The following is a 24,229-nucleotide window of genomic DNA, read 5'->3' on the forward strand; positions in this document are numbered from 1 at the left end:
TAACTAATAAATTATAGGTATTGGAATTTTCTTTCCAATCTGGCTGTTAGTGAACGTAACGAATACGAATTTATCCGAAGTTATGAATTATCCGAAATAATGAATGCCACATTTAAACAAATGGAACGGAACAAAATAATAATTATTTGTTTTTATTATTATTATTGTCCGTTACGTTACGTTCCATTAGTTTAGATACGGCATTCGTTATTACAGATAATTCGTAACTTCGGATAAATTTGTATTTGTTACATTCAATAACAGCCAAATTTTTAAAGAAATTTACAATACCTATAATTTAATAGTTAATAATGATTAAGTTAGGGCTGGGAGATTTTCTCAAAAAAAAAAAAAAAATCTGTGCTTTTTAAAAATTTCTTTAAATCAAGGTTTTTTTGTTTTTTTTTGGACACCTTGCCGGTCCTGAGGAGCTGTGGCCAGGAGTTTTTAGGCAAGGCCGTGGCTTCAGCCTAGTCCGCGGCGGCTGGCCTTGCGGACTAGGCCGAAGCCACGGCCTCACCTAAAAACTCCTGCCCGCAGCTCCTCAGGACCAGCGTGGTGTCAGCACCGCTCCTGGGGAGCTGCAGGCAGGAGTTTTTAGGCAAGGCCGTGGCTTCGGCCTAGTCCTCCGCAGGTGATCACAGACAGGGGAAAAAGCAACAGCCAACACGGGGTACTGGAAAGAGGAACAGGGGCACTAAGTGATCATGACATTAACCCCCCCCCCAGGAGAGGCCCCCGGACCCTCAAAGACCAGTTGGACATCCAGCTCAGGACCATCAGATTAGGCAGAGGTCCGTGGATCCACGAGGTCAGGCTGGTTAGCAGGTGACGTTTCACCGGGGTCAAGCCGGACAGCTGAAACACGAACAGAATACAGAGACCTGTGATTGAAAAGATTGAAAGCCCCACCTGGTCCAATGAGGCAGTTTATCGAAAGGGTGGATTGAACCTCTTAGACAAGTTAGAGAAGTAGGGTGAGGCCAGGTTACAGAGAGCCTTGAATAAGAAAAAGCAGGAGGCTCAATGGGCATGGGCTGGACCGGCACAATCAATGCAGTGGCTGAACGAGCCGCATCGCCAAGCTATAGCGACTGTCTGAGTCGCATCACCAGAAGGTCCTGAGTAAGAAAAAACAGGAAGTTCAATGGGCATTAGCTGAACAGGCATAACTGATGCAGTGGCCGACTGGGCCGCATCGCCAGGTGTAACGAATGTCTGAATCGCATCGCCAGGCGAAACCCCTACATAAGAAAAAGCAGGAGGCTCAATGGGCATGGGCCGGACTGGCACGATCAATGCAGTGGCTGACCGAGCCGCATCGCCAAGTGCAGCGACTGTCTGAGTCGCATCACCAGAGAGTCCAGAATAAGAAAAGGCAGGAAGTTCAATGGGCATGACCTGGACTGGCATAATTAATGCAGTGGCCGACTGGGCTGCGTCGCCAGGTGTAACGACTGTCTGAATCGCATCGCCTGAGAGTCAAGAATAAGAAAAAGCAGAAAGTTCAATGGGCATGGGCTGGACTGGCATAATTGCGGTGCGCCCTCCTGTTCTTTTTGTATGTTTCAGTTATAAAGGATACCCATTATTCTGAGGAGGGCAGCAGGACCTGCGACATTCCATTGACTTTGCTAAAGGGGATGGCTGCGCCACTTACTTAGCTGACGAGGCACCCGAGCACAGGAGATTGTTTTGTATAATTGATGCAGTGGCCGACTGGGCTGCATCACCGGGTGTAGCGACTGTCTGAATCACATCATCAGGTGCAGCGACTGTCTAAATCACATCACCAGGTGTAGCGACTGTCTGAATCACATCACATTTGGAAAAGTAGTCATGAACAGGATCTAAATAGGACTGGAAAAAAGGTGACCGGTATTGGCCATACAAGAGTCATAAATGGGCAACTGGTCATTGGTTTTAATGCAGTTCTGGATGCAGGTCTGGGACCAGGACCCAATCTCCTCTCCAGCCCAGTCTATGTGCGGGTTGTGAAGTTTAAGCCAGGGATACCCCAAGATAAGGGGATAAGCAGGAGAAGAAATCAGGTAGAAGCTGATTGTCTACCTGTGAAATTCCCCAATGGTCAGGGTAATAGGTACCGTACACAAGGTCACAAGACCCATGGACAAGGGAGAATTATCAACGGCTAAGACTGAGAAGGGTCTGTGCACCTTAGTCACTGAAATCTGTGTGCTCGGTCCCTATCAATGAAATTGCTAGCAGCACCAGAATCAATGAAAGCGGAGAGGTGGTGAGAGAACTTGGCAGACCTAAGTTGTGCAGGAACAAATAAGCCATCTCTGAAACAGCGTACTAGGGGGCAAAGAAACAAACCTCTCTGTACGCCTTTCCCATAAACGCCTGTCTATACGGATGGCTACTTGCATGTAGGGTTGCACCGATACCGATATTAGTATTGGTGAGATTCCGAGTATTTGCCCGAGTACTTGTACTCGGGCAAATGCTCCCGATGCTTCACCCGATACCTGCATCCCGGAAGTCAGTGGGCGGGCATAGTGGGTGGGAGAAGGCGGAGCGCGTGTCCTGGCACAGTGAGAGTCCTTGCAGGCTGCAGCGGAGGAAGCTTATGAGGCAGGGGTGTGGGTCGCAGCCGCAGCCATCCATCAGCATCGGTGACCCGGGCCATCAGAATCATTAACGGAAGTGACGGCCCCAGTCTCCGACAGAGGATGTACACTGCAACGCCCATCTTGGTACACCCTGCACTCGGCCTCAGTAGCCTGCAGTCACAAGGCAGCAGCGGACATCTTGTTACACCCAGTCCATATACTATACCAGTGCCACCTATCAGTGCCCATAAGTGCCACCCATCAGTGCCCATCAGTAAGTGCCATCCATCAGTGCTGCATATCAGTGTCCATCAGTCAGTGCCACCTATCAGTGCTGCAAATCAGTGCCCATCTATCAGTGCCACATATCGGTGCCACCTATCAGTGCCGCAAATCAGTGCCCATCAGTCAGTGCCACCTATCAGTACTGCATATCAGTGCCAGCCATAAGTGCTGCAAATCAGTGCCCATCAGTCAGTGCCACCTATTAGTGCTGCAAATCAGTGCCCATCAGTCAGTGCCACCTACCAGTGCTCATCAGCGCTGCTGCATATTAGGGCCTCCTCATCATTATAAAGAAGATATTGTTAGTCTGTATTGTGCTTTGAAAACTGTCACTTGACATTAAAAAAGTATCGGTATCGGCGAGTACTTGGCAAAAAAGTATCGGTAATTGTACTCAGTCTTTTAAAAGTGGTATCGGTGAAACCCTACTTGCATGGCTTCACTCAAAGACTTTGGTTCAGGGTAGTGTACTAAGGAGTCCTTAATAGAAACTGATAAGCCTAACCTGAATTGGCTTCTTAGAGCTGGGTCATTCCACCCTGAGTCGGGTGCCCAGCGGCGGAATTCAGAACAGTATTGTTCAGCAGTGCCTTTATCCTGACGTAGTGACAGTAAGGTTAGCTTCAGCTGAATGGGCACAGTTAGGATCGTCATACAGTAAACCTAAAGCTTTGGAAAAAGGCTTCAACTGACCCTCTGACTGGGTCATCTGTGGGGGGACTTAACGCTCAAGGCTGGGGGCCCCCCTGCAACCATGTAATAATCAGGCTGACCCGCTGTGCTTCAGAACCAGAGGAGTGTGGCTAGAGCTTAAAGTATAGCATACAACAATTTTTAAAGTTGGAAAATACATGGGGGGGTCACCAGAAAAATGGTCAGGTGGGTTAACTTTGGGCTCTGGCTCCTGCGTTACTGCTGGAGGTGTGTTTACCAGTTCCTTGACTTGGCGTGTCAGTTTGCAAATTTCCTCAGCCTGTGCAGAGTTCATCTTCGCAGAAAAGTTTGTTAAAGGCTTGTGATAATGTCACAAATGTCACGTCTACCTCAATGCAGGTGGTCAGACACTATAGCTAGCTACTGTGACAAGCTGTGACACAATGCTATAGTGCCTGGCTACCACACTAGGGCAGACGCGAGCAGAGCAAACAGACTACTTGCAGTTTAGCAGACAGATAGTGTGGTTCTATGACAGTCCAGGTAATAAGGCAGGCTGAGTTCAGGGAATAGTCTGATATCCGATCTGTGTCATACACATGGAGATCCAATAGCAAGCAAGGCAGACAAACAGGAGGCTTGATCAAGAACAATGCAGGTAACTGTGTCTATCACAAGCAAGGGATAGAGTGTTCGGTTTGCTTATATCAGGTCACTGATCAGATCAATCACCTGCAGGTGAACATAGACAGGGGAAAAAGCAACAGCCAACACCCAGGTGCTGGAATGAGGAACAGGGGCACTAAGTGATCATGGCACAGCTCCCCAAGGACTCATCTTGCCCAGTCCTCAACAGGATAAAAGAGAGACATGGAAGTGAACACTGAACGCTGCTCAGTTTTAAATGCAACAGCTTCCACTCAACATGTTAGACCACTCAACTCTAACACGCTTCACCAGTCACGGGCTTAATCATAAAGGCCCTCTATGGTAAAGCCCATGCATGACCAGTGAAACGTTCCCGAACCATGCCCCTTTAATGTGTTTCACCCATCGTTGGCCTAATCATTGAGATTCTCAATTATTAAGCCCATGACCAATGAAGCTCGTTAGAGGGCATATTTCGGGAGGGAACAAAGCTGAAGCCTTCCTGTCACATTTGAAACGGAGTAGCTTTTGGTGTGCGCTTCCTTCTCTCTCTTTTATCCTATTTGTCCTCCGAATGTTTTAACAACAGACCACTTTACCTTCTTCACAAGTCCACAAATATATAATGAAATAAAATGTCTATCTACAGTGGTAGAGGATGAGAGAAAGAAGGAGAACATGAAAAATAGACAACAGTAACTTCCAAAACCTTAGCAGGGCAGTGCATGGCTTTAGTTCTTCGGGGAGATTATTGCACTAACCTTCTAAAGGAGTCCACAGAATAGACTACAATGTATCCATCTACCCCGGAAATAAGTGACTGGGGAATGTAGGAGAACTCCATCTGTAGAATCAGAAGCCAATATGTTAGCCATAGCTACAAACAAACCATTCCACCACACCCTATTAGAAGCAATGACTCACTTGACTCGCTGTGTCCACCACATCCAGTTCATATTCAGCCAATCCAAGAGAAAATGTTTTCTTCCAAACTGAGGAAGATCCAATATAAAAGATGTTACTAAAACGGCAATTAAACAGTAACTGCAGCCAAAACTGTTTTCGTTTAGCTTTGCCTTAGATTATCGAAATAGACTGAAATTCATCAACTCCATGGCCTCTGTGGTTGGATGCTACCTATTGCTCTCTGTGGTCAGCTGGTACTTACTGATCGTTATATTTTGATTGTACTTACTGCTCTCTATGGTTGGTTGATACTTGTTGCTCTCTATGGTTGGTTGCTACTTGCCACTCTCTATGGTTGGTTGATATTTTCTGCTCCCCATGCTACTTACTGATCTCTGTCTTTGGATTGTACTTACTGCTCTCTATGGTTGGCCAGTACTTCTTTATGATTGGTTGATATTTTCTGCTCTCCATGGTACTTATTGATCTCTGTCTTTGGATTGTACTTACTGCTCTCTATGGTTGGCCAGTACTTCTCTATGGTTGGTTGATATTTTCTGCTCTTCATGGTACTTACTGATCTCTGTCCTTGGATTGTACTTACTGCTCTCTATGGTTGGCCAGTACTTACTGCTCTCCATGGTCTGATGGTACTTACTGAGCTCTATAGTTGGATGGTACTTATTGCTCTCTATGGTTGATTAGTATTTGCTGCCCTCTATGATTGGTTGATATTTTCGGCGATCCATGGTACTTACTGACCTCTATAACTGAATTGTACTTACTGCTCCTTATGGTTGGTTGATATCTTCTGCTCTCCATCATACTTACTGATCTCTATAGTGGGATTCTACTTACTGCTTTCTATGGTTGGTCAGTACTTACTGCTCTTTATGGTCTCATGGTACTTACGGATCTCTATAGTTGGATGGTATTTAGTGCTTTTTATGGTTGGCTGGTATTTACTGCTCTCCATGGTACTTACTGATCTACATAGTTGCCTAGTACTTACTGATCTCTATGGTCGGCTGGTACTAACTGCTGTCTGTGGTTGGATGGTACTTACTGATCCTTATGTTTGGTTGGTATTTTCTGCTCTCCATGATGCTTACTAATCTCTATATTTGGATTGTACTTACTGCTCTCTGTGGTCTGATGGTACTTACTGATCTCTATAGTTAGATGGTATAAATCACCTTTTATGGTTGGCTGGTATTTACTGCTCTCCATGGTACTTACTGATCTCCCTGGTTCTGGTAGCTTTTGCTGTCTAAGGTTGGCTGGTACTTGCTGTTCTCTATGGTCTTATATAGTTATTGCTCTCTATGGTTGGATGGTACTTACTGATCCTTATGTTTGGTTGGTATTTCCTGCTCTCCATGATGCTTATTAATCTCTATAGTTGGGTTGTATTTACTGCTCTCTATGGTCTGATGGTACTTCCTGGTCTCTATAGTTAGATGGTACATACCACGTTTTATGGTTGGCTGGTATTTACTGCTCTCCATGGTACTTACTGATCTCCATGGTTGACTGGTAGTTATTGCTGTCTAAGGTTGGCTGGTACTTGCTGTTCTCTATGGTCTTATATAGTTATTGCTCTCTATGATTAGCTGGTACTTACTGATCCTTATGTTTAGTTGGTATTTCCTGCTCTCCATGGTGTTTACTAATCTCTATAATTTGACTATTTACTGCCCTCTATGGTTGGTCAGTACTTACTGCTCTCTATGGTCTGATGTTACTTACTGATCTCTATAGTTGGATGGTATGTACAACCTTTTAAGGTTGACTGGTATTTACTGCTCTCCGTGGTACTCTATTGTTGGCTGGTAGTTATTGCTCTCTATGGTTGGATAGTACTTGCTGTTCTTTTCAGTCTAATGGTGTTTACTGCCTTCAGTGGTTGGATGGTAATAACTGCTCTCTATAGTTGACTGATACTTACTTATTTCTATGGTTGGATAATACTTGTTGCTCTCTATACTTAGGTCGCAATTACTGCTTTCTATAGTCAGATAGTACTTACTGTTTCCAATGCTTGTGCTTTCTTTGTCGGTGGGTACTTGTTGCTCTAGCTTGTCAAGCAGTTTTTAGGGTTCCTTATAAGTAGCTGGTGCTTGCTGAGGTTTATAATTGCATGGTAATTATTCCTCTCTATGGTCGGATAGAACCTACTGCTCTCTACGGTCTTATGGTTCTCTATACTATGTGTTGTGTCTTTAAAGTCGGCGACTTCTTACTGCTCTCTAAGGTCAGATGGCACACAGTACTCTCAAGGCTCAGATGGAATTAGTTCTCTCAAATGGTATACTTACTGCTTCCTGTGGTTGGATGGTACTTACCGTTCTCTATGGTTGGATGGTACACTTGCGGAAATTCTTGCCTAAGAAACTGGAGGGTCAAGGAAGTTTTACCTACAGATTAGATAAGAAGTAAATGTAAATGATAGCAGACAGGATACAGAGGTCAGTCAGGTACAAAGAGCTTGGAATAGGGAGCCAGGTACAGAGGAAGCTGGAATAGGGAGCCGGGAACAAAGGAGACTGGAATAGTGAGCCAGGTACAGGGGGCGACTGGAATAAGGTGCAGGTACAGAGGAGCCCGGAACAGAAAACTAGGTACAGAGGAGCCCAGTTACAGGAAGCCTGGAACAGAGGTGGAGCTTGGAATAGGGTTCCAGGTACAGAAGACTGGAATAGGGAGCCTGGTATAAGCGAGACAGGTACAGAGGAGGAGCCTGGAATAGGGTTCCAGGTACAGGAAAGACTGGAATAGGAAGCCAGGTACCAAGAAGCCTGGAATAGGGGGCTCGATTTAGATTGGAAAAGGCTGGGTACAGAGGATCTGGGTAAAAGGAGCCAGGTACAGAGGAGCCTGGTATAAAGAGCCAGGTACAGAGAAGCCTGGTATAAAGAGCCAGGTACAGAAAAGCCTGGTATATAGAGCCAGGTACAGAGGAACCTAGTATAAGGAGCCAGGTACAGAGGAGCTTGGTATAAGGAGTCGGATACAGAGGGGCCTGGTATAAGGAGCCGGGTACAGAGGAGCCTGGTATAAGGAGCCGGATACAGAGGAGCCTGGTATAAGGAGCCAGGTACAGAGGAGCCTGATATAAGGAGCTGGGTACAGAGGAGCCTGGTATAAGGAGCCAGGTACAGAGGAGCCTGGTATAAGGAGCTGGGTACAGAGGAGCCTGGTACAGAGGAGCCTGGTATAAGGAGCCGGGTACAGAGGAGCCTGATACAAGGAGCCAGGTACAGAGGAGCCTGGTATAACGAGCCGGGTACAGAGGAGCCTGGTATGAGGAGCCAGGTACAGAGGAGCCTGGTATAAGGAGCTGGGTACAGAGGAGCCTGGTATAAGGAGCCAGGTACAGAGAAGCCTGGTATAAGGAGCTGGGTACAGAGGAGCCTGGCACAGAGGAGCCTGGTATAAGGAGCCAGGTACAGAGGAGCCTGGTATAAGGAGCTGGGTACAGAGGAGCCTGGTATAAGGAGCCAGGTACAGAGGAGCCTGGTATAAGGAGCCAGGTACAGAGGAGCCTGGTATAAGGAGCCAGGTACAGAGGAGCCTGGTATAAGGGAGCCAGGTAAAGAGGATCCTGGTATAAGGAGCCAGGTATAGAGGAGCCTGGTATAAGGAGCCGGGTACGGAGGAGCGTGGTATAAGGAGCCAGGTACAGAGGAGCCTGGCATAAGGAGCCAGGTACAGAGCAGCCTGGTATATGGAGCCAGGTACAGAAGAGCCTGGTATAAGGAGTCAAGTACAGAGGAGCCTGGTATAAGGAGCTGGGTACAGAGGAGCCTGGTATAAGGAGTTGGGTACAGAGGAGCCTGGTATAAGGGAGCCAGGTATAGAGGAGCCTGATATAAGGAGCCGGGTACAGAGGAGCCTGGTATAAGGAGTCAAGTACAGAGGAGCCTGGTATAAGGAGTCAAGTACAGAGGAGCCTGGTATAAGGAGTCAAGTACAGAGGAGCCTGGTATAAGGAGTCAAGTACAGAGGAGCCTGGTATAAGGGAGCCGGATATAAGGAGTCGAGTCCAGAGGAGTCGGGTACAGAGGAGCCTGGCATAAGGAGTCGGGTACAGAGGAGCCTGGTATAAGGGAGCCTGGTACAGAGGAGCCTGGTATAAGGAGCCAGGTACAGAGGAGCCGGGTACAGAGGAGCCTGGTATAAGGAGCCGGGTACAGAGGAGCCTGGTATAAGGAGTTGGGTACAGAGGAGCCTGGTATAAGGGAGCCGTATATAAGGAGTCGAGTCCAGAGGAGTCGGGTACAGAGGAGCCTGGTATAAGGAGTCGGGTACAGAGGAGCCTGGTATAAGGAGTCAGGTACAGAGGAGCCTGGTATAAGGAGTCGGGTACAGAGGAGCCTGGTAAAAGGAGTCAGGAACAGAGGAGCCTGGTATAAGGAGTCGGGTACAGTGGAGCCTGGTATAAGGAGCCGGGTACAGAGGAGCCTGGTATAAGGAGTTGGGTACAGAGGAGCCTGGTACAGAGGAGCCTGGTATAAGGAGCTGGGTACAGAGGAGCCTGGTATAAGGAGTCGGGTACAGAGGAGCCTGGTATAAGGAGTCAAGTACAGAGGAGCCTGGTATAAGGAGTCAAGTACAGAGGAGCCTGGTATAAGGAGTCAAGTACAGAGGAGCCTGGTATAAGGGAGCCGGATATAAGGAGTCGAGTCCAGAGGAGTCGGGTACAGAGGAGCCTGGCATAAGGAGTCGGGTACAGAGGAGCCTGGTATAAGGGAGCCTGGTACAGAGGAGCCTGGTATAAGGAGCCAGGTACAGAGGAGCCGGGTACAGAGGAGCCTGGTATAAGGAGCCGGGTACAGAGGAGCCTGGTATAAGGAGTTGGGTACAGAGGAGCCTGGTATAAGGGAGCCGTATATAAGGAGTCGAGTCCAGAGGAGTCGGGTACAGAGGAGCCTGGTATAAGGAGTCGGGTACAGAGGAGCCTGGTATAAGGAGTCAGGTACAGAGGAGCCTGGTATAAGGAGTCGGGTACAGAGGAGCCTGGTATAAGGAGTCAAGTACAGAGGAGCCTGGTATAAGGAGTCAAGAACAGAGGAGCCTGGTATAAGGAGTCAAGTACAGAGGAGCCTGGTATAAGGAGTCAAGTACAGAGGAGCCTGGTATAAGGGAGCCGGATATAAGGAGTCGAGTCCAGAGGAGTCGGGTACAGAGGAGCCTGGCATAAGGAGTCGGGTACAGAGGAGCCTGGTATAAGGGAGCCTGGTACAGAGGAGCCTGGTATAAGGAGCCAGGTACAGAGGAGCCGGGTACAGAGGAGCCTGGTATAAGGAGCCGGGTACAGAGGAGCCTGGTATAAGGAGTTGGGTACAGAGGAGCCTGGTATAAGGGAGCCGTATATAAGGAGTCGAGTCCAGAGGAGTCGGGTACAGAGGAGCCTGGTATAAGGAGTCGGGTACAGAGGAGCCTGGTATAAGGAGTCAGGTACAGAGGAGCCTGGTATAAGGAGTCGGGTACAGAGGAGCCTGGTAAAAGGAGTCAGGAACAGAGGAGCCTGGTATAAGGAGTCGGGTACAGTGGAGCCTGGTATAAGGAGCCGGGTACAGAGGAGCCTGGTATAAGGAGTTGGGTACAGAGGAGCCTGGTACAGAGGAGCCTGGTATAAGGAGCTGGGTACAGAGGAGCCTGGTATAAGGAGTCGGGTACAGAGGAGCCTGGTATAAGGAGTCAAGTACAGAGGAGCCTGGTATAAGGAGTCAAGTACAGAGGAGCCTGGTATAAGGAGTCAAGTACAGAGGAGCCTGGTATAAGGGAGCCGGATATAAGGAGTCGAGTCCAGAGGAGTCGGGTACAGAGGAGCCTGGCATAAGGAGTCGGGTACAGAGGAGCCTGGTATAAGGGAGCCTGGTACAGAGGAGCCTGGTATAAGGAGCCAGGTACAGAGGAGCCGGGTACAGAGGAGCCTGGTATAAGGAGCCGGGTACAGAGGAGCCTGGTATAAGGAGTTGGGTACAGAGGAGCCTGGTATAAGGGAGCCGTATATAAGGAGTCGAGTCCAGAGGAGTCGGGTACAGAGGAGCCTGGTATAAGGGAGCCGGATATAAGGAGTCGAGTCCAGAGGAGTCGGGTACAGAGGAGCCTGGCATAAGGAGTCGGGTACAGAGGAGCCTGGTATAAGGGAGCCTGGTACAGAGGAGCCTGGTATAAGGAGCCAGGTACAGAGGAGCCGGGTACAGAGGAGCCTGGTATAAGGAGCCGGGTACAGAGGAGCCTGGTATAAGGAGTTGGGTACAGAGGAGCCTGGTATAAGGGAGCCGTATATAAGGAGTCGAGTCCAGAGGAGTCGGGTACAGAGGAGCCTGGTATAAGGAGTCGGGTACAGAGGAGCCTGGTATAAGGAGTCAGGTACAGAGGAGCCTGGTATAAGGAGTCGGGTACAGAGGAGCCTGGTAAAAGGAGTCAGGAACAGAGGAGCCTGGTATAAGGAGTCGGGTACAGTGGAGCCTGGTATAAGGAGCCGGGTACAGAGGAGCCTGGTATAAGGAGTTGGGTACAGAGGAGCCTGGTACAGAGGAGCCTGGTATAAGGAGCTGGGTACAGAGGAGCCTGGTATAAGGAGTCGGGTACAGAGGAGCCTGGTATAAGGGAGCCAGGTATAGAGGAGCCTGGTATAAGGAGCCGGGTACAGAGGAGCCTGGTATAAGGAGTCAAGTACAGAGGAGCCTGGTAAGGAGTCAAGTACAGAGGAGCCTGGTATAAGGGAGCCGGATATAAGGAGTCGAGTCCAGAGGAGTCGGGTACAGAGGAGCCTGGTATAAGGAGTCGGGTACAGAGGAGCCTGGTATAAGGAGTCAGGTACAGAGGAGGCTGGTATAAGGAGTCGGGTACAGAGGAGCCTGGTATAAGGAGTCAGGTACAGAGCAGCCTGGTATAAGGAGTCGGGTACAGTGGAGCCGGGTACAGAGGAGCCTGGTATAAGGAGTTGGGTACAAAGGAGCCTGGTATAAGGAGCCGGGTACAGAGGAGCCTGGTATAAGGAGTCGGGTACAGAGGAGCCTGGTATAAGGGAGCCAGGTATAGAGGAGCCTGGTATAAGGAGCCGGGTACAGAGGAGCCTGGTATAAGGAGTCAAGTACAGAGGAGCCTGGTATAAGGAGTCAAGTACAGAGGAGCCTGGTATAAGGGAGCCGGATATAAGGAGTCGAGTCCAGAGGAGTCAAGTACAGAGGAGCCTGGTATAAGGAGTCGGGTACAGAGGAGCCTGGTATAAGGGAGCCGGGTACAGAGGAGCCTGCTATAAGGAGCCAGGTACAGAGGAGCCTGGTATAAGGAGTCAAGTACAGAGGAGCCTGGTATAAGGAGTCAAGTACAGAGGAGCCTGGTATAAGGGAGCCGGATATAAGGAGTCGAGTCCAGAGGAGTAGCGTACAGAGGAGCCTGGTATAAGGAGTCGGGTACAGAGGAGCCTGGTATAAGGGAGCCGGGTACAGAGGAGCCTGGTATAAGGAGCCAGGTACAGAGGAGCCGGGTACAGAGGAGCCTGGTATAAGGAGCCGGGTACAGAGGAGCCTGGTATAAGGAGTCGGGTACAGAGGAGCCTGGTATAAGGGAGCCGGGTACAGAGGAGCCTGGTATAAGGAGCCAGGTACAGAGGAGCCGGGTACAGAGGAGCCTGGTATAAGGAGCCGGGTACAGAGGAGCCTGGTATAAGGAGTTGGGTACAGAGGAGCCTGGTATAAGGGAGCCGGATATAAGGAGTCGAGTCCAGAGGAGTCGGGTACAGAGGAGCCTGGTATAAGGAGTCGGGTACAGAGGAGCCTGGTATAAGGAGTCGGGTACAGAGGAGCCTGGCATAAGGAGTCGGGTACAGAGGAGCCTGGCATAAGGAGCCGGGTACAGAGGAGCCTGGTATAAGGAGCCGGGTACAGAGGAGCCTGGTATAAGGAGTTGGGTACAGAGAAGCCTGGTATAAGGAGTCGGGTACAGAGGAGCCTGGTATAAGGAGCTGGGTACAGAGGAGCCTGGTATAAGGAGCCGGGTACAGAGGAGCCTGGTATAAGGAGTTGGGTACAGAGAAGCCTGGTATAAGGAGTCGGGTACAGAGGAGCCTGGTATAAGGAGCCGGGTACAGAGGAGCCTGGTATAAGGAGTCGGGTACAGAGGAGTCTGGTATAATGAGTCAAGTACAGAAGAGCCTGGTATAAGGAGCTGGGTACAGAGGAGCCTAGTATAAGGTGCCAGGTACAGACGAGCCTGGTATAAGGTGCCAGGTACAGAGGAGCCTGGTATAAGGAGTTGGGTACAGAGGAGCCTGGTATAAGGAGCCAGGTACAGAGGAGCCTGGTATAAGGAGCCGGGTACAGAGGAGCATGGTATAAGGAGTCGGGTACAGAGGAGCCTGGTATAAGGGAGCCAGGTATAGAGGAGCCTGGTATAAGGAGCCGGGTACAGAGGAGCCTGGTATAAGGAGTCAAGTACAGAGGAGCCTGGTATAAGGAGTCAAGTACAGAGGAGCCTGGTATAAGGGAGCCGGATATAAGGAGTCGAGTCCAGAGGAGTAGAGTACAGAGGACCCTGGTATAAGGAGTCGGGTACAGAGGAGCCTGGTATAAGGGAGCCGGGTACAGAGGAGCCTGGTATAAGGAGCCAGGTACAGAGGAGCCGGGTACAGAGGAGCCTGGTATAAGGAGCCGGGTACAGAGGAGCCTGGTATAAGGAGTTGGGTACAGAGGAGCCTGGTATAAGGGAGCCAGATATAAGGAGTCGAGTCCAGAGGAGTCGGGTACAGAGGAGCCTGGTATAAGGAGTCAGGTACAGAGGAGCCTGGTATAAGGAGTCGGGTACAGAGGAGCCTGGCATAAGGAGTCGGGTACAGAGGAGCCTGGTATAAGGAGCCGGGTACAGAGGAGCCTGGTATAAGGAGCCGGGTACAGAGGAGCCTGGTATAAGGAGCCGGGTACAGAGGAGCCTGGTATAAGGAGTCGGGTACAGAGAAGCCTGGTATAAGGAGTCGGGTACAGAGGAGCCTGGTATAAGGAGCTGGGTACAGAGGAGCCTGGTATAAGGAGCCGGGTACAGAGGAGCCTGGTATAAGGCGTCGGGTACAGAGAAGCCTGGTATAAGGAGTCGGGTACAGAGGAGCCTGGTATAAGGAGCCAGGTACAGAGGAGCCTGGTATAAGGAGCCTGGTATAAGGAGTCAAGTACAGAAGAGCCTGGTATAAGGAGCTGGGTACAGAGGAGCCTGGTATAAGGTGCCAGGTACAGACGAGCCTGGTATAAGGTGCCAGGTACAGAAGAGCCTGGTATAAGGAGTTGGGTACAGAGGAGCCTGGTATAAGGGAGCTGGGTACAGAGGAGCCTGGTATAAGGAGTTGGGTACAGAGGAGCCTGGTATAAGGGAGCCAGATATAAGGAGTCGAGTCCAGAGGAGTCGGGTACAGAGGAGCCTGGTATAAGGAGTCAGGTACAGAGGAGCCTGGTATAAGGAGTCGGGTACAGAGGAGCCTGGCATAAGGAGTCGGGTACAGAGGAGCCTGGTATAAGGAGCCGGGTACAGAGGAGCCTGGTATAAGGAGCCGGGTACAGAGGAGCCTGGTATAAGGAGCCGGGTACAGAGGAGCCTGGTATAGGGAGCCGGGTACAGAGGAGCCTGGTATAAGGAGTCGGGTACAGAGAAGCCTGGTATAAGGAGTCGGGTACAGAGGAGCCTGGTATAAGGAGCTGGGTACAGAGGAGCCTGGTATAAGGAGCCGGGTACAGAGGAGCCTGGTATAAGGAGTCGGGTACAGAGAAGCCTGGTATAAGGAGTCGGGTACAGAGGAGCCTGGTATAAGGAGCCAGGTACAGAGGAGCCTGGTATAAGGAGTCAAGTACAGAAGAGCCTGGTATAAGGAGCTGGGTACAGAGGAGCCTGGTAAGGGGTGCCAGGTACAGAGGAGCCTGGTATAAGGAGTCAAGTACAGAAGAGCCTGGTATAAGGAGCTGGGTACAGAGGAGCCTGGTATAAGGTTCCAGGTACAGAGGAGCCTGGTATAAGGAGTTGGGTACAGAGGAGCCTGGTATAAGGGAGCCGGGTACAGAGGAGCCTGGTATAAGGAGCCAGGTACAGAGGAGCCTGGTATAAGGAGCGGGGTACAGAGGAGCCTGGTATAAGGAGCCGGGTACAGAGGAGCCTGGTATAAGATGTCGGGTACAGAGGAGCCTGGTATAAGGAGTTGGGTACAGAAGAGCCTGGTATAAGGAGCTGTGTACAGAGGAGCCTGATATAAGGAGCCGGGTACAGAAGAGCCTGGTATAAGGAGCTGGGTACAGAGGAGCCTGGTATAAGGTGCCAGGTACAGAGGAGCCTGGTATAAGGAGTTGGGTACAGAGGAGCCTGGTATAAGGAGTCGGGTACAGAGGAGACTGGTATAAGGAGCCCGGTACAGACGAGCCTGGTATAAGGAGCCGGGTACAGAGGAGCCTGGTATAAGGAGCCGGGTACAGAGGAGCCTGGTATAAGGAGCTGGGTACAGAGGAGCCTGGTATAAGGAGTCAAGTACAGAAGAGCCTGGTATAAGGAGCTGGGTACAGAGGAGCCTGGTATAAGGTGCCAGGTACAGACGAGCCTGGTATAAGGTGCCAGGTACAGAGGAGCCTGGTATAAGGAGTTGGGTACAGAGGAGCCTGGTATAAGGAGCCAGGTACAGAGGAGCCTGGTATAAGGAGCCGGGTACAGAGGAGCCTGGTATAAGATGTCGGGTACAGAGGAGCCTGGTATAAGGAGTTGGGTACAGAAGAGCCTGGTATAAGGAGCTGGGTACAGAGGAGCCTGGTATAAGGAGCCGGGTACAGAAGAGCCTGGTATAAGGAGCTGGGTACAGAGGAGCCTGGTATAAGGAGTTGGGTACAGAAGAGCCTGGTATAAGGAGCCGGGTACAGAGGAGCCTGGTATAAGGAGTTGGGTACAGAAGAGCCTGGTATAAGGTGCCAGGTACAGAGGAGCCTGGTATAAGGTGCCAGGTACAGAGGAGCCTGGTATAAGGTGCCAGGTACAGAGGAGCCTGGTATAAGGTGCCAGGTACAGAGGAGACTGGTATAAGGTGCCAGGTACAGAGGAGACTGGTATAAGGAGTTGGGTACAGAGGAGCCTGGTATAAGGAGTTGGGTACAGAGGAGCCTGGTATAAAGAGTCTGATAGGGAAGACAGAGGTATCCTCAGCATGGTGTGTCACAATCAGACCACATGGTGGAAGGTCAGGTCACTGTACGTCTATTTTCTAGCCTGCAGGTCAATGTTCAGTCTGCACCTGTCCATAGCTCCCTCTTCTGTACATAAAGTGATTGGAGCTCTTAGGCCATACACCTTACAATCTAAATGTGCAATCTTTAATATCATTCCACCAATTTGAAGTACACCTACCCAAACACTCCCCTCCCCACCCCCCATTGGAATGTAGTCAGGTAGGTCGGACTGGAAGGTGTATGGCCACCTACAACATATACAACCCTCTGCCATGGAATGAGTACATGCAACCTCTCATCCACCTACCGACTGCCTGGTGCCCCAGTATGACAACTTTGCGGTACTTGGCCATGGCCATGATAACCTTCACCACAGAGGTCACCCGACAAAAAACAATCACGATGTCCGAGTGAAATGCGACCAGCACCGCGGAGGCACCACGTAACCAGCGTGCTACAAGATGTTTCCACACTTCACTGTGATTGGTCCAGCGGCGGCGTCTGTGCGAGGCGGTGGGCGGGGCGTGTATTCCCCGGGCGGTGGATGAAGAACACGAGGAGCGGGGAGAGGAACCGCGTGGGGTGAGTGTGATGGCGGCGAGGGAAGGGGGTGTCAGTTGGGGTTCTGGTGTAAACTTGTATTGTGTTTTTTAGACCTGTAGCTGCGACCCCCCCCCCCCCCCCAACAATATCTGCAGCCGGGGCCTTCATGTACTCCGCTCCAGCCTCTGCATGCGTCATCCAGGAGATCATTCTGCAGCCAACTCTGTAAGTGAATGTTATTCTATTACAACGCAGCTTTTTTCATCCTGTGATAGGCCTCAAGCACATGGAAAAAGTAAAGTTTACCTAAAACTAAAAAAAAGTCACAAGGAACATAAATGACCTCCAGTGATATGTGTGTTTTGTTCTTCTCAATGAATATTTCTCCTCCAATGTCCCCTCTTTGCAATATGTAAATAAATCAGCACAAGGGACATGATTTGCCTTCAGTGTCCCTTGTGCTCTTTATTATTTATTTTTTATTTATTTAAGGTACTTATATAGCGCCGTCAATTTACACAGCGCTTTACATATACATTATACATTCACATCAGTCCCTACACTCTCAAGGAGCTTACAATCTAAGGTCCCTAACTCACATTCATACATACTCTTGTGTTCTCTTTTCACAAAATCTTCCTCCTCCGGTGTCCCGCCCCTTCGCAATATGCTAAAAAACCAGCACAAGGAACATGATTTACATTAACCACTTAAGGACCGGGCCTATTTTTTAGACTCGGTGTTTACAAGTTAAAAATCATAATTTTTTTTTGCAAGAAAATTACTTAGAAACATTACATCGTTTTTTTTTTTTTTTTTTTCTTCTCCTAACACCCTAGAACAGTGATGGTGAACCTTGGCACTCCAGATGTTTTGTAACTACATTTCCCATGATGCTCAACTACACTGCAGAGTGCAAGAGCATCATGGGAAATGTAGTTCCAAAATATCTGAGCTGCCAAGGTTTGCCATCACTGCCCTAGAGAATAAAATGGCGGTCGTTGCAATACTTTCTGTCACACTGTATTTGCGCAGCGGTCTTACAAGGGCACTTTTTTTGGGGAGGGGGGCAAAAATAAAATTTTTTGAATTAAAAAAATAAGAAAACAGTAAAGTTAGCCCAATTTTTTTTTTTATGTTGTGAAAGATAATGTTACGCCGAGTAAATTGACACCCAACATGTCGCGCTTCAAAATTGCGCCCCGCTCGTGGAATGGCGACAAACTTTTACCCTTTAAAATCTCCATAGGCGATGAACCATTTTACGCCCGGCCTATAGCAGAATGACGGCCGGGCGGTGGTTCAGTTATCCTGATTGGGCGTGATATGACGTCCTTCAGGATAACAGCCGCCGCGCGCCCATGGGGGGCGTGCATCGCGGGCGATCGGTGTTGCGGTGTGTCAGTCTGACACACCGATCTCGGTAAAGAGCCTCCGCCGGAGGCTCTTTACCACATGATCAGCCGTGTCCAATCACGGCTGATCACGATGTAAACAGGAAGAGGCGTTGATCGGCTTTTCCCCACTCGCGTCTGACAGACGCAAGTAGAGGAGAGCCGATCGGCGGCTCTCCTGACGGGGGGTCTGTGCTGATTGTTTATCAGCGCAGCCCCCCTCCTCAGATTCCAACACTAGACCACCAGGGAAGCCCCCGGCATGTGGATGGCCAGGTACATCCCCCATGGCCATCCACATGTGAACAAATATGCCAATCAGTGCCCAGAAATGGGCACTGACTGGCACCTCTGTGGCACATTAGAAAACAGGGATGCCCACCAATTCCACCCGTCAGTGTCATCAGTGCCACCCATCAGTTTCCATCAGTGCCCACCTATCAGTGCCCATCTGTGCCACCTATCAGTGCCACCCATAAGTACCCATCAGTGCCACCTATGAGTGCCCATCAGTGCCACCTACCAGTGCCACCTATCAGTGCCACCTCATCAGTGCCCATCAGTGCAGTCATATCAATGCCCATCATTGAAGAAGAAAATGTACTTATTTACAAAAAAATGTAACAGAAACAAAGAAAAAACTTGTTTTTTTTTTTTTTCAAAATTTTCGTTTTTTTTGTTGTTGCGCAAAACATAAAAATTGCAGAAGTGATCAAATACCACCAAAAGAAAGCTCTATTTGTGGGAACAAAATGATAAAACATTTGTTTGGGTACAGTGTTGTATGACCGCGCAATTGTCATTCAAATTGCGACAGCGCTGAAAGCTGAAAATTGGCCTGGGCAGGAAGGTGTCTAAGTGCCCGGTATTGAAGTGGTTAAAAATTTCTGCAGGTTACCAGTTTTGAGTTACAGAGGAGGTCCAAGGCTAGAATTATTGCTCTCGCTCTAACAATCGCGGCAATATCATTTTTATAAGCGGGCACTACTCACGCATGCGTTCGCTCCTGCGCGCCAGCTCGTCGGGACAGGGCGCTTTAAAAAAATCTGATTTATTTTACTTTTTATTTTTTATTTTGACACTCATTTAAAAAAAAAAAAAGGGTCACTTTTATTTCTATTACAAGCGATGTAAACTTCTCTTGTAATAAAAGAAAAAAAGCATGACAGGGCCTCTTAAATATGAGATCTTCTGAGAAATTTCTCCTTTAACCGCTTCAGCCCCGGAAGAGTTTACCCTCTTCCTGACCGGAGCACTTTTTGCGATTCGGCACTGCGTCGCTTTAACTGACAATTGCGCGGTCATGCGACGTTGTACCCAAACAAAATTGACGTTCTTTTTTTTTCCCACAAAAGAGATTTCTTTTGGTGGTATTTGATCACCTCTGCGGTTTTTTATTTTTTGTGCTATAAACAAAAAAATTTTGAAAAAAAACGCAATATTTTTTACTTTTTGCTATAATAAATATCCATCAAAAATCTCTAAAAAAAAAAGATTTTTTTTTCTCAGTTTAGGCCGATACGTATTCTTCTACATATTTCTGGTAAAAAAAATTTGCAGTAAGCGTATATTGATTGGTTTGCGCAAAAGTTATAGCATCTACAAAATAGGGGATAGCTTTATGGCATTTTTATTATTCATTTTTTTTTTTTTTTACTAGTAATGGTGGCGATCTGCGATTTTTATCTGGACTGCGACATTATGGTGGATGCATCGGACACTTTTGACACATTTTTGGGACCATTGGCATTTATACAGCGATCAGTGCTATAAAATGCACTGATTACTGTAAAAATATCATTGGCAGGGAAGGGGTTAACACTAGTGGGCGATCAAGGGGTTAACTGTGTTCGCTATGTGTGTTCTAACTGAAGGGGGGAGGGGACTGTGTAGGGGAGATGACAGAGCGCTGTTCATACTCTGTATGAACACACAATCTGTCTCTTCTCCCCTCAGAGAACCGGAAACTGTGTGTTTACACACATAGATCCCGGTACTTGGTGTGTCACCAGCTATCGCGGGAGCCCGGCGGTGATCGCGTCCGCCAGGCACTCGCACCGGCTACGGGGGCACGCGTGCGCCCCTAGTGGCCACAGGGCGAAGCGACGTCACATAACGTCACTTTGCCCAGCCGTGCCATTCTGCCGCAGTAATACTGCGGTGGCTGGTCGGCAAGTGGTTAAAGGGGCTGTAAACTCTTGTTTAAAAAAAAACAAAAAAAAACAAACATGTCATACTTACCTCCACTGTGCAATTCGTTTTGCACAGTGTGGCCCCCGATCTTCCTCCTCCGCATCGAATGTCCACGTTTGAGAAGCGCTCTCCTTGGTGGACACCCGAGTCCCGCATCTGTGTCCATTCACACAGAACGCAGGACTTGGCCCCCCCCCCGGTGCCACATCATTGAATTTGATTGACAGCAGCGGGAGCCAATGGCTACGCTGCTATCAATCTATCCAATCAGGACACGAATGTGCTCATTCCTGGCTGCAGAAAGATCTGAGTCAGGTAAGTAAAACGGGGGCTCGGGGGGGCAGCAGCACCAAAGAAGGTTTTTCTATGCATTAAGGTGAAAAACCATGAGGGTTTAAAACTCCTTTAAGAGCATTGGGCATGCATTAAGATAAAAAAAAAACCTTCTGCCTTTACAACTCCTTTCAGTGATATGTGTCCCGTGTCCCTTGTGCTGCTGCGTTTCTCCTTTCGCTAAACCTTCCTTCAGCTGATGTCCCACATTTGCAATATGCTAAAAAATCAGCACAAGGGAGATGAATTACCTTCAGTGATTTGTGCTGCTGTGTTCTCCTTTCGCCAAACCTTCCTCCTGCAATGGCCTGCCTTTGCAATATGTTAAAAAATCAGCACAAGGGACATGATTTACCTTATATGAGGTGTGTCCCTTATGCTGTTGCGTTCTCCTTTCAGAAAATCTTCATCTTCCAATGCCCTGCCTATGCAATATTTGAAAAAATCAGTACAAGGGACATGGTTTACCTTCAGTGATATGTGCTCCTATTGCTGCTGTGTTCTCCTTTTGTGAAATATTCCTCCAATGTTCCGCCTCTGCAATCTTCTAAAAAAAAAAAAATCAGCACAAGGGACATGATTTACCTATGGGCCAGGTTCACACCAAAGTGCTGTGTTTGGGTGCAGTGTGACTGTATCACATTTAATACACGGTTTTAGGTGCACTCCCATTGACTTCTATTGGACCGTGATTTTCATGAAAGCAAAAGCATCAAAGTCCTGCATGCTGTATCTTTGATGCGCTTTCTGAAAACACACAGCCTGATAGAAGTCAATGAGAGCGCACCTAAAACTGCACATAAAATTCCCATACAATCGTGCTGCACCCAAACCGGGTGAACCCAGCCTCGGTGAGATGTGTCCCTTGTGCTGCTCTGTTCTCCTTTTGAAAAATCTTCCTCCTCCTCTGATGTCCCGCCTCTGTAATCTTCTAAAAACGTAGCGCAAGGGACTTGATTTATCTTGAGGGAGATGTGTCCTTTAAGCTGCTGTGTTCTCTTTTTGCGAAACCTTCCTCCTCCAATGTTCTGCCCCTGAAGACTAACAAAAATTTAGCACAAGGGACATGATTTACGTTCCTTCCTGCCCCTGCAATCTTTTGGTGCAGTGGAGGTGAACCTGTTGCCGCCCACGTGATTTATACACTATATTGCCAAAAGTTTTGGCAATATAGTCTTTCAGAAGCGCATTTGTGAGGTCAGGAACTGATGTTGGACGATAAGGTCTGGCTCGCAGTCTGCGCTCTAATTCATCCCAAAAGTGTTCCATCGGGTTGAGGTCAGGACTCTGTGCAGGCCAGTCAAGCTCCTCCACCCCAAACTCGCTCATTCGCACTATATTGCCAAAAGTATTGGGCCACCCCTCCAAATCATTTGGTGGAGGGGGGATTATGGTGTGGGGTTGTTTTTCAGGGGTTGGGCTTGGCCCCTTAGTTCCAGTGAAGAGAACTCTTAAGGCTTCAGCATACCAAGACATTTAGGAGAATTTCATGCTCCCAAATTTTGTGGGAACATTTTGGGGATGGGTCCTTTCTGTTCCAACATGACTGCATAAAGCAAGGTTCATAAAGACATGGATGAGCGAGTTTGGGGTGGAGAAACTTGACTGGCCTGCACAGAGTCCTGACCTCAACCCAATGGAACACCTTTGATGAATTAGAGCGGAATCTGCGAGCCAAGCCTTCCTGTCTAAAATCAGTGCTTCACCTCACAAATCTGCTTCTGGAAGAATGGTCAAACATTTCCATAGACACCCTCCTAAACCTTGTGGACGGCCTTTCCAGAAGAGTTGAAGCTGTTATAGCTGCAAAGGGTGGGCCAACTCAATATTGAACCCTACGGACTATGACTGGGATGCCATTAAAGCTCATGTGTGTGTAAAGGCAGGCGTCCCAATACTTTTAGTAATGTAGTGCATCAGGGTTTAAAGCTTTCTCAGGGAGCTCCCACTGGTTCATCAACATTCCGAGATGCACTGCTTTGAACAGACTTTTCTCTCCTGACAGTAGCATCAGCTGTCCTCTGTACTCCTGGAGCTCAAGGAGGGGAGTTGCATCTAGTTCTGTATCTACTTTATATGCAGGTCCCCCCTTGATTTTCAGTGGTCACATTTCTTCAGCGATATGGGGTTTAAAGGGTACCCAAATCCTTCCCAATGTGCCAGAGAAACCATACATGGAAAACTGATGAAAGGATGCATTGGTGCACCAATGAAGATTCTTTGTAGGCCCCGTTTTAGACTTGTAGTGGAAGAAATGGAGAGAAAGTACACAGTTTGGGAGTTGCGCAAAGGGATATGAAAGTTCCAGTGGACCCAGGTTCCCCAGTTCCAAAGAAACCATGCATTGAAAGCTGCCAAAAAAGGAACTTGGTAAGAAAATGGATACCACTTGATATTTGATGACCCTTTGTCTTTCAAAATATCCGGGTCCAAAGCTTTGTCTGGAAGCTCCCACTAGTTCATGAACATAACAATGTGCTCTGCTTTGAACTTATTTTTCTTTCCTTGGCAGTGGAACCAACTGTCTGGCCTTGCAGAGCTTAAGGTAGGGGTTACATTTAGATCTTTATCTACATTATATGGAACTCATCCCTTGATTTTTATGGGTCTTGTGTTTAAATAGATAAGGAGCTTAAAGAATGCTGAAGACCCTTTCACCATGCAGGAGAAACTGTCCATGGGCAACTGTTAAAAACAGGCATTAGTGCACAAATGAAGTTTTGTTGCATAACATGTTTGAGACTTGCAGTAGAAGAAATGGAAAGAAAGTCTTGAAAACTTCCAAAAATGGCGGGTACCGTATTTATCGGCGTATAACACGCACCGGCGTATAACACGCACCCCAAGTTTAGGAGGGAATTTTAAGGAAAAAAAAACTTTTAGGAGGGAAGTTGAAGTTGAAAACTTACATTTAAATGCCCATCATTGCAGCCTTCTCAGTGCAGCCTTGCCCCAGTGCAGCCTTGTCAGTGCAGCCTTGTCAGTGCAGCCTTGTCAGTGCAGCCTTGTCAGTGCAGCCTTGTCAGTGCAGCCTTCCCCCGGGGTCCATTGCAGCCTTATCCCAGTGCAGCCTTGCCCCAGTCCAGCCTTGCAGCTCGCAGTTTGAAAATGGCGCCGCTCCCCTGCGATCCTATGATCCCCTGCGATCCTGAGCTTCAAAATCGCCGCCCGCGATTTGAAAATAGCGCCGCCGGCGCCGAAATACACAGAGCCGGTCCTCGGCTCTTCTCGGCAGCTCTCGTTCACTTTCGGCTCCACTCGTAGTCCCGCCCGGGATGGGCGTGACTGTGAGCGGAGCTATCCGAACCTAGCCGAGTACTGTACACTCGGCTAGGTTCGGGCGGCGCTCGAGTGAAGCCGAAAGTGGCCGAGAAGAGCCGAGGACTGGCTCTGTGTATTTCGGCGCCGGCTGCGCCATTTTCAAATCGCGGTCGGCGATTTTGAAGGTCTGTCAGCTCAGGATCGCAGGGGATCGGCGTATAACACCCACGATTTC

At 48.7% G+C, this 24,229-nt stretch overlaps 1 protein-coding gene across 1 annotated transcript in view; it reads right to left on the reverse strand.

Moving 5' to 3' along the window:
* LOC141113402 (GTPase RhebL1-like) overlaps positions 1–24,229 on the reverse strand; it is a 46,434-nt gene that overhangs the window by 16,405 nt on the left and 5,800 nt on the right. Inside the window, exons 2-8 of the mRNA XM_073606459.1 lie at positions 21,202–21,280; positions 21,089–21,158; positions 17,413–17,483; positions 16,578–16,724; positions 7,415–7,486; positions 5,088–5,155; positions 4,925–5,007 (exon numbers count right to left, since the gene is read on the reverse strand). Of these exons, the coding sequence (XP_073462560.1) occupies positions 4,925–5,007; positions 5,088–5,155; positions 7,415–7,486; positions 16,578–16,724; positions 17,413–17,483; positions 21,089–21,158; positions 21,202–21,280 (590 nt within the window). The remainder of the gene's footprint in view (positions 1–4,924; positions 5,008–5,087; positions 5,156–7,414; positions 7,487–16,577; positions 16,725–17,412; positions 17,484–21,088; positions 21,159–21,201; positions 21,281–24,229) is intronic.

This window comes from Aquarana catesbeiana, linkage group LG12, assembly GCF_042186555.1.
Source record: "Aquarana catesbeiana isolate 2022-GZ linkage group LG12, ASM4218655v1, whole genome shotgun sequence".
Lineage (NCBI taxonomy): Eukaryota > Metazoa > Chordata > Amphibia > Anura > Ranidae > Aquarana > Aquarana catesbeiana.